The sequence below is a fragment of the Pseudomicrostroma glucosiphilum genome (genome assembly GCF_003144135.1).
Source record: "Pseudomicrostroma glucosiphilum strain MCA 4718 unplaced genomic scaffold BCV69scaffold_7, whole genome shotgun sequence".
Lineage (NCBI taxonomy): Eukaryota > Fungi > Basidiomycota > Exobasidiomycetes > Microstromatales > Microstromataceae > Microstroma > Microstroma glucosiphilum.
The window spans coordinates 223,652-237,552 of NW_020289919.1; the positions used below are offsets into that span (position 1 = coordinate 223,652).

At 56.2% G+C, this 13,901-nt stretch overlaps 5 protein-coding genes across 5 annotated transcripts; 3 read left to right on the top strand and 2 right to left on the bottom strand.

Annotated features, from left to right (window-relative positions):
• The first annotated feature begins 89 nt into the window (after nt 1-89).
• On the top strand, nt 90-3,086 carry BCV69DRAFT_282820 (ATP-dependent metallopeptidase Hfl). Its single transcript, XM_025492486.1, has one exon. It carries the CDS (start codon nt 285-287, stop codon nt 2,856-2,858), a length of 2,574 nt encoding a protein of 857 aa, XP_025347767.1. The 5' UTR covers nt 90-284; the 3' UTR covers nt 2,859-3,086.
• Nucleotides 3,087-3,247: 161 nt separating this feature from the next.
• On the top strand, nt 3,248-4,928 carry BCV69DRAFT_282821 (hypothetical protein). The gene is made up of 2 exons (XM_025492487.1): nt 3,248-4,759; nt 4,871-4,928. The coding sequence occupies exon 1, from the start codon at nt 3,352-3,354 to the stop codon at nt 4,519-4,521; it is 1,170 nt and encodes a 389-aa protein (XP_025347768.1). The 5' UTR covers nt 3,248-3,351; the 3' UTR covers nt 4,522-4,759; nt 4,871-4,928.
• A 2,355-nt stretch (nt 4,929-7,283) lies between these two features.
• BCV69DRAFT_299091 (Mov34-domain-containing protein) lies at nt 7,284-8,599 on the top strand (the record flags this gene model as incomplete). Its single annotated transcript, XM_025494297.1, has 3 exons — nt 7,284-7,444; nt 7,530-7,770; nt 7,844-8,599. 3 exons carry the CDS (start codon nt 7,284-7,286, stop codon nt 8,597-8,599), a joined length of 1,158 nt encoding a protein of 385 aa, XP_025347769.1.
• A 357-nt stretch (nt 8,600-8,956) lies between these two features.
• On the bottom strand, nt 8,957-11,829 carry BCV69DRAFT_249267 (hypothetical protein; the record flags this gene model as incomplete). The annotated part of the gene is made up of 2 exons (XM_025490335.1): nt 8,957-11,559; nt 11,634-11,829. The coding sequence occupies 2 exons, from the start codon at nt 11,827-11,829 to the stop codon at nt 8,957-8,959; spliced, it is 2,799 nt and encodes a 932-aa protein (XP_025347770.1).
• A 1,019-nt stretch (nt 11,830-12,848) lies between these two features.
• Nucleotides 12,849-13,154, bottom strand: BCV69DRAFT_248985 (barwin-like endoglucanase; the record flags this gene model as incomplete). Its single annotated transcript, XM_025490319.1, has 1 exon — nt 12,849-13,154. One exon carries the CDS (start codon nt 13,152-13,154, stop codon nt 12,849-12,851), a length of 306 nt encoding a protein of 101 aa, XP_025347771.1.
• Nucleotides 13,155-13,901: the final 747 nt, after the last annotated feature.

Here is a 13,901-nt window from a genome sequence, read left to right on the forward strand (position 1 = left end):
TGATTCAGCTTCAGGCGTCGTCAGTGTGTGTCGGCGACTGAGAGGCGAGATGAGATGAGATTGACTCGCACTCTGTCGCCCGAGGAGCAACTCAAAGATCATCTTACCATCTCGCCATTCCACCCAACAGTCTACTCACCCACACACTCCTGTTCAGCGACTGTACTTAGTCACTGCAAGCAGCTCAGGCAGAGCTACACAAGCTTGCCTGGAGACCTGCTCTCCCCTCACCATCGCGCATCGTACCCTATCCCCCTCCGCATCTTTCCTACCTTGCACCCGCCATGCTCCCTTCATTAGCCGCTCGCTCAGTCTCACGTCTAGCGTCTGCCTCGGCCTCGTCAGCAAGCACCTCTTCGCGACTCAGACTCACGCAGAGGCCTTCGTCACTCCTCTTCTCACATGCCCCCTCTCGCTTCGCCGCACCACCTCTCACATCGCTGAGCAGGACGTACGCCACACCGGTGGAGGACCCAAAGAAGAATGACAAGAGCAAGGAGAACAGCGAGGACAGCGAGAAAGATAGCAAGGACGGTGCCGAAGAGAAGAAAGAGGCCAGCAGTGGCAAGGAAGATCGGAAGCTAAGTCCAGAGGAGCTGGCCAAGAAGCGACAAGAGGAGATTGAAAAGGCATTGCAAGAGACCATCCGTCAGTCGCAGGAGAGGCAACAACAGGCATGGCAAGACCTCAAGGGCTTCTTCGGCCTGGGCGGCGAGCCTCCAAAGCCATCCGACAAGAAGTCGACCAGCGCAAGCGAAAAGGGCGAGAAGTCGGAGTCCGACGACAAGAAGAAGAAGGATGCAGGATCTTCAGGCGGCCCAGCTGGTGGACCTCAAGAGGTCAGGCTCAACGGCAATTTCTTGGTCGGTTCCGTCGTCGGAACATACCTTGTCTACAAGCTCACATCTCCCGATACTCCCTCCCGCGAGATTACCTGGCAGGAGTTCCGCACGGCCTTCCTCGAGAAGGGCCTCGTGGAGCGCCTAGTCGTTGTCAACCGCTCCAAGGTGAAGGTCTATCTCACATCGAACGCCACTGGCTCAATGCCAGGCGGCAGCGCTGCAGGAGGTAGCGGTCAGGCTGCCTACTGGTTCTCTGTTGGCTCTGTGGAGGCCTTTGAGCGCAGACTGGATGACGCCCAACGCGAGCTCGAGATCCCTTCGAGCGAGAAGATCCCCGTGGCATACCACGAGGAGATCTCCACTGCATCGACTCTGCTGCACTTTGCCCCTACCCTTCTCCTCGCCGGTCTCCTCTTCTGGATCAGCAGGAGAGCTAGCGGAGCAGCGGGTGGCGCTGGTGGCGGTGGACCAGGTGGTATCTTCGGTATCGGCAAGTCCAAGGCTAAGATGTTCAACCAGGAGACTGACATCAAGATGAAGTTCGACCAAGTGGCGGGAATGGACGAGGCCAAGGAGGAGATCATGGAGTTTGTCAGCTTCCTCAAGAAGCCCGAGAAGTACAAGAGGCTAGGAGCCAAGATCCCTCGAGGTGCCATTCTCAGTGGACCACCAGGAACCGGTAAGACTCTTTTGGCAAAGGCTACCGCTGGAGAGGCAGGCGTTCCCTTCCTGAGCGTATCTGGATCGGAATTCGTGGAGATGTTCGTCGGAGTCGGTCCTTCAAGAGTGAGGGACATGTTCGCCAACGCCAAGAAGAACGCACCTTGCATCATCTTCGTAGACGAGATCGATGCCATTGGTAAGGCTCGTGGCAAGGGTGGATCGTTTGGAGGCAACGATGAGCGTGAGAGTACTCTCAACGAGCTCCTGGTCCAGATGGACGGTTTCAGCACTGAGGAGCACGTCGTTGTTCTTGCTGGAACCAACAGGCCAGATGTGCTGGACCCTGCTCTGATGCGTCCGGGACGTTTCGATCGACACATCGCCATCGACCGACCCGATATCTCAGGCCGCAAGGAGATCTTCAAGGTCCACCTCAAGCCCATTCAGCTCGCTCCCAGCGTTGACCGCGAGATGCTGTCGGAGAAGCTGTCGACGCTCACTCCTGGCTTCTCGGGAGCAGACGTTGCTAACATCTGTAACGAGGCTGCTCTGATTGCCGCTCGCAAGGGCGCCGACGGAGTGACAGAGCACCACTTCGAGCTTGCCATCGAGCGTGTCATTGCCGGGCTTGAGCGCAAGTCGCGCGTGCTCTCGCCCGAGGAAAAGAACATTGTTGCCCACCACGAGGCCGGCCACGCCATCGTTGGCTGGTTCCTGGAGCACTGCGACCCTCTGCTCAAGGTCTCCATCATTCCTCGAGGTGTCGGAGCACTTGGTTACGCTCAGTACCTGCCCAAGGAGAAGTACCTCTTCTCTACCGAGCAGCTGATCGACCGCATGTGCATGACCCTCGGAGGACGAGTATCCGAGGAGATCTTCTTTGGCTCCATCACCACGGGTGCACAAGACGATCTGGGCAAGATCACACGGATGGCCTTCGAGATCTGTGCCTCATACGGTATGAACTCGACCCTGGGTCCCGTGTCGTACCGTGCCGAGGAGCAGTCGATGCACAAACCTTACTCTGAGAAGACGGGCGAGCTGCTAGACGCCGAGGTGCGCAAGCTGATCAACAAGGCCCACGAGCGGACAACGGAGCTTCTGACGAAGCACAAGGACGATGTGAAGAAGGTGGCAAATCTTCTGCTTGAGAAGGAGGTCATCACACGAGAGGACATGCGCAACTTGCTTGGCAAGAGGCCATTCAAGGTTGCTGACGAGGCCGATGACTATCTGGACAAGAAGGGAAGGCTGAACAGGGGCGAGACTTCGGCACCACCCCCACCACCGGAGGAGATGGAGGGCGAGCCAGGCTTGGCAGCATCGTCAAAGGCGGACAAGCCTTCGCTATGAGTTGCGTCTTTCCTGCATGTTGCGGTTATACACAGACACCACTTTCACTCCCTCTCTCTAGGCTCGGATATCTCTCTTGCCATAACCACCATCGCCATCATGCTATTGTCATCTCTCTGCATTACGGTTCCTGACTTGTAGAATCACCACCTCTTTGCCCTCACTTTTGCTTCTTTCCCTTTCCATTCTGGTAGATTCTCGGTTAATGTCATGGCATGCTGTTTGAGAATCTGACATTGGAGGGGCTGAGCGACGGAGGGACCAGCGGAGAGGAGAGGAAGGTGAGGTCAGCGCAGATGAAGCGCGTCCATCTACCCGAGGCGCGTCGCGGTGTTGGACTCTTCGGAGCGGAAGAAGGTCGAGGCGTCCTTTCTTTGAATGCAACCAAGCGAAGCCCACATCCTCCAGAGACAGACTCGACGCCATCAGATACGCAACTCCCACCCACTGCACGAGCTCAATTATCTGAGAGGCCTCCGTCGAGCAAGCCAAGATGCGGATCAACCTCTACCTCACACCTTCCAACCCGCCCGCTTCGCCGGTGTCGCTGCTTGGCGAGCCTGCTAGCAGCTCCTCCTCCTCTTCTGCCTCATCAGTAGCAACCTCATCCCGTTCCTCCGCCCCCAAACCTCTCCTGGCCCTATGCCCCAATGGCGAGCTTGTCCTAATCGAACTCCAAGGCTCCCTCGAGATGGAAGGACTCGATTCTGACCTCTCCTCTGCCTCTGCCTCTGCAGAAGGGTCCGCATCAGGTGGTGGTCAAGTAGTGGGAGAATTTTCATGGGGTGAAGGGAAAGAGGATAAGCCTACACTGCTACTCTCGCATCATCGACTTGAGGGGAAATTGATTACGCTGGGGAGACCGCTGGCTGTGCTTGAGAAGAGGAGGAGGAAGGTGGTTAGAGCCGGGCAGGACAAAGAAGAGGAGGAGGCAGAGGGGAGAGCAACATTGCTCCCTTCTTCGCCCGACCTGAAGATGACTACGGTGGCAGCTGAAAATCCGCTGCTAGAAGACAGCGATGACGACGAGGAAGGCGCAGATGCCCAAGGAAGGGGCAGGAGCATATCCCCCACTGTCCAGCGGATGAAGCGCGATCACGCCCTCGATCCAGACCATAACCAGGGCTCCTCCAGCTCCACCTCACTAGGACCTCTAAGCAAGAAGCCCAAAATCGACTCTTTCAACAGTGCTTCAACGCAGACTCCCTCACGTCCTACCTCCAAGGCGCCTCCTCCTCCGACAAGCAGTCCCTCCAGTACGCCACAAGCTCCCATGCGTGGCTCCGCGCTGGACTTTAGTAGTCCACAACCGCCTTCTTCTCCCCCTCTTCCTGCTTCTAGAGCCAGAGCCGCACGAGTGGGGATGGGCATGAGCTCACCGCTGCAAGAGCGGGTTGGGCCTAATGACCAGGAAGAGGGAGAGAGAGAGGGAGAGGCAGACGGGAGGACACCCACGACCAAGAGCAAGAGCAAGACTGCAATCCAAGCGACAGGAGAGGAGACGCCTACTCAGAGGGGAAAGCAAAGCGCGATTCCTGGAGGAGCGCGCAAGAGACAGACGTCGACTTACTACGACGTGGTGTGTATTGTGCGCAAGAAGGTCCTCTTTAGCAAGAGGCCCGAGCCGGTGGTGCATGGACTTGGCGCAGCTGCAAAGAAGTAGACGTGACCTGCCAAGCTGTGCTCAGGCGGTTCAGAGGCTGATGTGAGAGCAATGTGGTATTGACAAATGACAAATAGAGACGTAGATGAGCGAGACAGATGAAGAAGCTGGACACTGGTGATATGATGCGGTGCAAGAGACCATCTCTTCCGACTGCTGCAGGTGCAGCATGAGCTACAGGCTCCACAGCTCTCTATAAACACTTCTGGAATCTCAACACTTCCTGGAGATGCCCTTCCTGGAGATGCAGATAAGAAGAGCACAACGTCTTGTGTCAGCAGCGATCCACGCATTTTTCTCGAGCAGCTCCCCGTCTTCCTCGCCGACAGACTACGGCACGGCGACTCACCTCAACTCCTCCTCTCTATACTCAAACATGAGTTGCACGCCCACGAACAGTCCAAAGCAAGCCGTGAGCATGAACCTCACTCCATCCCAGCTCCCCAATAGCTGCTCCCACATGTACTTCATCCCGTCTGCTCCAATGGCAAACCCAATCAAATTGGCCGTCATCATCAGGAGCACATTGAATACGCCCCCGCAAGCGGCTAGGTGTCGATACCACCAGTGATGTCCGAACTTGGAAGCGGGCACTAGGAAAGACTTGAAAGCGATTTCGGGGACGATGAAGAGGGTGATGAGCCAGCCCCAAGTAAGGAGTTTCAGGGAGAGGTCGTGCCAGAGTGCCACAAAGGTGAATACCAACAGTGTAGCCGGGATACCATAGGTGTTCTTCGACCCTCCGACGGGGATGTAGATGTACCGCACGATCCAGAGGTTGTAGCTCCTGTGCCAGCTCCTCCAAAAGCCAAGGGTAGAGTAATTGTTTGCCATGCAGCGGATCATATTCTCTGGTGGGTCCACCCCGTCTGCCAGACTCCACAGTCTGAAGAATCTCCACGGGATGAGGAGCTTAAGCCAGACGATGATTAGGTTCCAGAAACCGACCATGGACAGCTCGAGGGGTGTCTCGCCTTTCCAGGCATGCGAGTCCTTGATGGCATTCACGTAGATGTAGTGAAGGATGAACTCCATGGTCAGGGTCGAGATGAGGAAGCGGACGGCGTAGCGGGAGAAAGCCTTGCGACTGATGGAGGGGGGATTATGAATCTGCGAGGAAGAAGAAAGGGAGGGTCAGAAGTGGGCACGAGAGGGCTCAGACGCACTCTGAGAATGCGCTTCTCACCTGTGAGACAAAGTCGTTGAAGCTCATGATCGGGCCGGCGATGAAGAGCGGGGGGTATAATGTGTATGCTAGGTAATGACTGAGGCTGTATTCTGACGCCATTCTCGGGCTGGCCGCTCTGTGCCTGTTGTTGGTATTGTCTTCTTCTTCGGTGGGAGCCCCATCTTCTGATTGCTTGAATGAGGTAGCTCGCGCCCAGTGCAGGTCGAGGGCAAAGGAGATAAGCCGAAGCATGGTGATGTTGAAGTTGATCTGCCACCGTGGTAGTAGTCCATTGTAATCATCGAGCCAGGCGAACCTGCCGTCTCCGAATGCTGCCCACTGAAAACCATCGTTCCAGTGCACAGCTGCTAGGGCGCCTACATTGAATACCCAGAAGGCGGCTGGAGCGAGCCAAGGCGTACCAGCTAGTAGCTTTGCCATTGTGAAGTTGATCAACAGTATAGCCAACAGCTTGACGACATTTGCGCCATGGAGTGCCAGAATGAAGATGGCACTGAAGAAGTGAAGGAAGAAGACTCTATTTTGTCTCGCTCTTGAAGTGAGGGATCGATATTGCTTCCCCATTGCTACCTTTGTGGAGAGGTAGGACAGGCCGAGGTACAGTAGCATGATACCTGCCAACGTGGGAAGGTAGTCCCTGAATGACCGATATTGATAATCCGAATCGTCCCTCATACGACCAAAGAGCCATCCTTGCTCTAAGTGCCCACGATACATGTGGTAATTGCGATCGGTAGACTGACTGAGACGGACGGGTACCCAGATCATATAGGGCAGGAAGGTGGCTAGGATGAGAAAGTAGAAGCGAAACTCCCACGTAGACCAGCGAGGGGCTTTGGGTATCTCCCCTGTACTCGCTCTATCCGATGGAGGCGGATGTGTGGGCTTCGCAGCCGACGCCGCCTGCGGAAGACCTTGGCGAGGCGCTCTAGGCTTCGAAGGCGGGGCAGCTACGTCTACCGTGAGGGATGCGATTCCTCTCCTTCCAAGTAGTCTGTTCCAGAGTCCAGTGCGGCTGCCCGAGCCAGCATCGCTGCGCCATCTTGCCTCGCTGCTGAGCCTACTGTGGCGGGGAGGGTAGGATATGCTCTCGCTCTGAGCATGCCGTGATGTGCCGCTTGCGCTGCTGGTGCTGCCGCTGGAGTTGTGTGCAGGCATACGAATCACGTGGGTAGGGAGCATGGGGTTTGTGTAGCGGTGGACAGAGGAGAGGGGGAGGGGGATACTCTACTATACCTGGGTGTTGTGATCAGCCATCAAGCCATGCAGAAGAATGGTCAGAGGCCGCAGCGAGGTGCAAGTAGGTGAAGAAGCAGAGGGGCCTAGACTACGAGGTGCAAAGGGGTTGGTGGGTGGCCTGGGCGCAACTCGGCTGGCGCTGACGAAGAAAGCAACACTCGACGGAAAGAGGGACACGCGGGCGCAGACAGGGTGGAGGCGAGGGCAGCACGAGCACGAACGTACGTACAGACGACGACGACGACGACGACGACAAGGAGCATATACTCAGTACCATCACACATACCCTCTGTACTGCATCCTTCATACCACCACCACCATCACGGCAGCAGACATGTCCGCAGTAGCAGGACCATCCACCTCGTCCAGCATCGCACAAAAGACATTTGAGCTCAACAATGACATGATCACACTCGACCCGCACAAGGATGCCATATTCCACTTTGACAATGATCAGCAGAAGCAGGCACTCAATGCAGCACCTTGGAAGAAGGAGTGAGTAGATTTATACAGTCATGACAGTTCAATTGTGCTGTTCCAGGTGAGCTCACCCACACAGTACGGATTCCCCTTCCACCAGCCCTCACTTCTTTCATACGGTCCGCATCTCTGCCGTTGCCCTGATCAAGATGGTCATGCACGCCCGCTCAGGAGGAATCTACGAGATCATGGGACTCATGCAGGGGAAAGTGGATATACCCAACAAGACACTGTACGTCATGGACGCATTCGCGCTGCCTGTCCAGGGAACAGAGACGAGGGTTAATGCCCAGAACGAGGCATACGAATATATGGTCGAGTACCTAGAGAGCAGCAAGCAGGTGAGTAGCGCTGCCGTGGCGATTGATACTTTCCATCAGCATCGCTACTCGCTCACACGGATTCCTCCACCAGGTCGGACGTCTAGAGAATGCCATTGGATGGTACCACTCCCATCCGGGGTACGGCTGCTGGCTCTCCGGCATCGACGTGAACACGCAGATGACCAACCAGCAATTCCAGGACCCCTTTGTTGCCATCGTCATCGACCCCAACCGCACAATCTCAGCCGGAAGAGTAGACATTGGAGCATTCCGCACCTACCCAGCCAACTACAAGCCGCCCAATGCCTCTTCCTCATCTGAGTACCAGTCCATCCCACTCTCCAAGATCGAAGACTTTGGTGTACACGCAAACGCCTATTACCCGCTCAAGGTGGAGCACTTCAAGTCCTCCCTCGACGAGAGGGTTCTGGGGATGCTGTGGGAGAAGTATTGGGTGGCGACTCTTTCTCAGAGTCCACTGGTGGTCAACCGCGAGTATGCTACGGGTCAGGTGAGGGACCTAGCTGCAAAGATGGGACAAGTGAGGAGGAGCGCGGGGACCAGGAGCGCAACGACGTTGCCTCTGGGTCGCAATGGCGAAGAAGCCAAGGGCGACGAGGAGGCGAGCGAATCTCCCGCTGCTTCTGGAGGTAACGCTGCTGCGACAAGCAAAGTGGACAAGATGGTTGCCGAAGCACGCAAGAGGGAGGAAGAGACGCCACTGGCCAAAGTCGTACGTGATGGGAGTAAGATCTCGGCCGAGGCACAGCATGGTCTGCTTACACAGGTGCTCAAGGACGTTCTCTTCAATCGCTCTGGGACCACAGCTCCTCTACCTCCCCTATGAAACACGCCGGAAGTGGCAATAGGGAGGCTAGAGCAGGGAAGATGTCGAGCGAATCGAGACGATTTCATCAGCCGATATAGACACTTTTGATCCTGTCGACGGGCTGTCACCTACAATGGCACAGCGCTGAGGCAGACCGAGATCGACTTCGACTGATTTAGTGGTGTGAATTGCTAACAGAGGCAGGCAGAGAGGCTACCGCGGACTAGTACGAGCCGAATATGGGGAATAGACAAAGGGAGTACAGAAAAGGTGGTATGGAACAAGTAACACGAAAGCGATGGTGAGGCAAAGTGAACCAAAGGGTAGGGTGAAGGACGCGCATCCTTCCTGACTGAACAACCGAACGATCAACGACTAGAAGAATTTCCAACTAGCTCCCCTCCCTCCACTACCTCTTCCAGACTTTCCCGGATTCTTCTCCTCGTAGAGGGACTGCAGCGAGCTAAGCTTCTCCATTGCCTCGCTCAACCGGTCTCGCTTGTCCTGCAAGTCCAAGTGTCTTCTCACCGTTGGATTCTCCCTAGCAAATTTGACCAGATCTTCCCTACCCATGTCGTACACCAACCTCGAGTCGATTTCCCTCGGGAATTGGTAAAAGAATTCGGCGAGGAGCTCGATGTTGATGAACATGACTGCAGTGTAGGTAAGCTTGTCTGCCACTACATTGAGGAAGGCTTCGGGGCAAAAGGCCTTTGAATCTGGACCGAGCTTGCAGCGTCGACCCTTGAGGGCTGCAATGCGTAGACGGAGAATGTCGGAGCGCGATTGGAGGAAACGGGCTTCGCGGGCCTTGATCAGCAAGGCAGAGTTGTAGTCTGGACGCAGCGGATCAGATTCGTCGTCTAGATCGCGCTCGCTGAGGGGTCGCTGGCTGCCAGCACCGCCCTCTGACTCTTCTCTGCTTTGCTGAACGGTGCGCAGACGAGCCATGGCTCTCCTTCGATCGCGCTCCTCGAGCTCCGAGACATAGTCCATGGCGCCCTTGAGTCTCCTCCCTCCGATAGCCTTCTTCAGCTTGTTCAGAGCGTCATCGCACATCGAAAGTTCCCTCTCCACAAGTTGCACAGACCTGCCCCTCCCAGCCTCCCAATCTTGAGGCTCCACCTCGACTGCGTACTTGAAGGGCTTGACGCAATTCTCCACTTGGTCAGCGGTCAGACCAAAACGGTCCTTCAGGATCGCAGTAGAGAAGGTAAGAATACGCTCAGCAGCCTCAGGATGATGATTGAAGGGCTCTGTTTGGGCGAGCCGCTCAACCTGGGTGCGGATCGCATCTACCACGAGCTGCGTACTTGTGCGGCCAATGCCGCTCTTGGTAAGAGCACCAGAGCTGGCGTCCAGCTTGTGCTGCCAATATCTGTCCAGATCTTCTGGTGCAAGCTTGCGGTTATCAGCGAGCTGCGACAACTCCGGCGCTCTGGAGTCGGTCCAGTAGAGTTGGGCAAGGATGTCCATGACCTTGTCGTCGAGGGCCTGCTTCAGGAGCGCTCTCACTTCTGGCTTACCAAAGCTCGAGGCAAACTCTTTGAATTGCAGTTTCAGAGCATCCATCGTCTCAGCAACGTAGCTCTCAGCTGTGATGCTTCGGTCGTTGTATTGCACCTTGAACTGATAGGATGCTTCCTCCAGCTCCATACGGACAGCGCTCGAGATTGTGTGAAGCGAAGAGCCCATGCTCTCCTCCAGGACCGACATCAAGCGCCGGCGAAGGGTATCTGTGCCGACCATGGGCTCAACACCAGCATTCCTACCGCGTCCGGGTGCCTTGAAGTGCTCACGATGAGCGCTGAAGTAGTCATCTTCCTGCCTCAGCACTGCCGAGCTGATGTTGCCCTCCCCATCGCTATCGTGACCTTTGGATCTAAAGCGCGTGAAGAGACCACTCTTGCAGACCACGCCCACATAGCCCAGGGCCAGAGGGTACTTGTTGTTGTTCAGCAGTGCCGCGCCGTCTTCGGGTGCTACCAAGTCCATCTTGGTGATGACCCCGATGGTACGTAGACCAAGAGGGTCCACCTTGCGACTTGCACGTAGAGCCGGTGAGTTGGCGAGATCGACGTCGGCTGAGCACACTGCCAAGATGATATTGGGTTCTTGGATGTACTTATCGCACAGCCCGCTGATTTTCTCCCTCAACGCTTCGGGCTGATCCATCGAGGCGATCTGCACGTAGCCTGGCAGGTCAATCATTGTGAGATCTGGCACATGAGGGCTGTGGATGCGTAGCTCAATGGGCGCATCACTGACGCACTCCTCTGCCGGTACCGCCATGTTGAGGTCAAAGAGTGTCTTTTGTATCTGAGAGAAGTCTGTGATCCTCCCTGTCCCCAAGCCTGGGAACTCTCCATACTCCACTACGTGGTCTCGCCCGGACTTGTTCTCCTCATGAATGAGGGTGAGCTCGATAGGTCGCCTTGTGACCATGTTGGAGCCCTTGGGGAGGAATTCGTGCCCGACTATAGCTTCCAGTACACTACTCTTCCCGCTGCTTTGCGAGCCAATGACGACTATGCTGGGTAGGGTGAGAGAGTCGCTCTCGTGGTCCACGCTCTTGAGGATATTGCGAACTTCGATGAGCTTGCGAGTGAGCAGCATCAGCTCCTCGGTACTATTGGCCGGCTTATGAGAGCTCTGATCAGCTTCATCGCTGTCCCTCACGGTACTGTAGACACCAGCGCTGAGGGCAGCGGCGGTAGCAGGACCTCCCGGCCCACCTTCACCGCCGCTTCCTCCTCCGCCACCGCTACTGCCTGCATCTCCTTCTGACCTTTCTCTACCCCTTGCCTCGAACGCTTTTGAGATGCTGCTGAACCACGAAGACGAGGCTGATGAGAGTTCATCCAGTGACTCTGAAAGGCGATCGCGAGCCTCGGATGAGATGTCTGCAAGGCTACCAAAGGCGCCCGAGGCCGTCTGTGATGCGGAGTCGAAGATGCCTCCTACGAAGCCAGTGATTTCTGAAGCGGGCCACAAGAGAGAGGAGTCAACTTTGGTGGCTCAACATCGATCATGCATGGTCTTGGTCACTTACGATCTGCCGTTCGGTTGGCCAGAGCCATTGTCCCAGCCGCCGTGCCCAACGCGGCCGTTCCGGCAAACACTGGCAGACGCAGCCCACGAAGCGCTGCCTTTCCCAGGGAGCTGAAGCTGAGTGCTCGCACATGCATCGTTCTATTACCCGTCCTTTGGATGACAACATTTATATGAGGTCGAGTGGAGCGTAGCATCGGATGCGTCGCAAGGCGAGGGGGAATCGTGGAAGGGGTGGATGAGAGGAGTCGCTGTGTTGATGGTGTTGGTCTGGTGAGAACGTCCCAGGCACGTCTGGAGGGGCCGCCTCGGGCCAGCCTGCCACTGAGGGCAGACATGATCGTGGAAGAGCGAGCAAGCAAGTAGATGTGATCCACCAAACGGAGAAAGGGGAAGACGAGAGGGATAGAAGGGTTGAAGGCAGCACACGCCAAGGCTGTATGGGTATCCGCTCATGAGAGATTTCAGTCGCGTGTGGAGTGCAGTCGGAACGGAGCGGAGGTGAGAGGGAACGAAGTCGACATCTCGGGGTCTTCGCCTATCGGCAGTGTGGGTCTTGGTCTCCTTGCTTCTGATAGCCACGTCGTTGGGGGCCGCAAAAGAGGCAAGAGACCAATTCTGAAGCCATGGCGCCCTGGGCAGCTGCTAATGCGAGCTACGACGTTGCCTCTTGAGCAAGGGAGCGCCTGACAACCTCTTCATCGCAAAATGGTCGGTGCACAACAGCGACGTTACACAGACAAGAGTCACTAAGTGAAGATGATGCAGAAGATCTATTGTATGACGACCCGTCAAAGGATACAATGACCTTGTCGTCAAATGAGTGATACATAGGCCGTGACACGGGCGCGCCGGCCGCAGAAGGCGAAAGGGACGGAACATGAGAGGGAGAGTGGGGCATCGACTCTGAATGGCCGTGTCATAGAATACATGAGGCTGTCAAGTTGCCGAAACAGCTTGACTACCGAAGGTGGGGAAGGGATCGTGGAGCAGGGAGTGTGTTGATACATAGTGCCGGAACTTTTGAACCGCCCTCGGCGATGGAGGGCAGGCGGGCAGAGAATTTGATAGCCTGTCTAGTAGCGAGCATGATGAGCTCAGCTTGGTAGGCTAGGTGGGTGATGAACCGTCCGACTTGCGGGGGATTCAGCTTGAGTTGAATGAGAAAGGCGGCAAAAGTAAGGAAGCTAGCAGGGGCGCAATGGCTTCGATGACTTTAGGTGAAGTGCCACTTGATGTTGACCTGGCCGGTGCTGAGCGATGCCAGCTTCTTGAAGGCAGCAGGGGAGAGGTCGAGGCTTCCAGAAGAGCAGCCAGGGCACTCGTCGACCAGCTTGGCAGTGACACACTTGGAGCCGTGGCAGATCCTAGCTGACTTGCCACACTTGTTGCCGCCGCTCCAGGCGTGTGCGGAGATGGCGAAGATGTAGTCGCTGCTGCTGCTGTGCCAGCCACATGCTCCCATACCGGGGTAGAACTGTAAGAGCAACGAAGCGATGTCATAAATGGTCAGCTGGGTCATTCGCGGGGCACAGTTTGATTGATTGATGTTACTCACGTAGGTAGCACGGCCAGAGTGGGTAGCTCGAGACTCGAGCTCTTGCTCGACGGGCTCAAGGTTGGAGCGCACCTCGGCGGGGACTGAAGTCTCGTTGGTGGATCGGGGAACAGTCAGAGCCGATGTAGAGACGACCGAGAGGATGGCCACGAAGAGGGCGACGAGAGCAAAGAGGTTGAATGAGGCTCGCATGTTGGCTACGTTGTTGAGGTGTGGGTGGGTGGTCTCGAATGCGGTGTGGTGAGAGGATTTGGTGTTGAAGAACGAGGGGTTGAAGGTGCTGTAGATTTGTGGGTGAAGTGGGAGCAAGCGACGAGAATGCTGGGACCTAAGTAGTAAATCGATACCTCGGATGACCTACGTCTTCTTCGGGGAAGCGGAGCAGCGGAAGCAAATACCGCACGGCATATTCTTTCGGGGGAGTCCCCCTGACGGCAGAGTCCCTGCTGATCGTTTCCTTGTTTCAGCTCGGACGTGCGCAAAGGGACCACGACTTTGCAGGCAAACTACCTCTCTCCTCCCACTTTCGATGCGAATCGTACTGTTGACGGAGCGTGCCTGCAGTGAGCAAGCACCTCGCCTAGACAGGAGTAGGAAGAAGGTCCCTGTCGGAATCTGCGATCGTGCATCTCCACGGTTGGCAGAAATTCCAGGCGAGATGGGTCCTCTGTCCAAGTCCCGGCCGAAGAGGGCTGGGTGCGTGGGTGAGAA

Coding starts and splice junctions, on each gene's coding strand:
- BCV69DRAFT_282820 (XM_025492486.1), top strand. CDS start 285: ATGCTCCCTTCATTAGCCGCTCGCTCAGTCTCACGTCTAGCGTCTGCC.
- BCV69DRAFT_282821 (XM_025492487.1), top strand. CDS start 3,352: ATGCGGATCAACCTCTACCTCACACCTTCCAACCCGCCCGCTTCGCCG.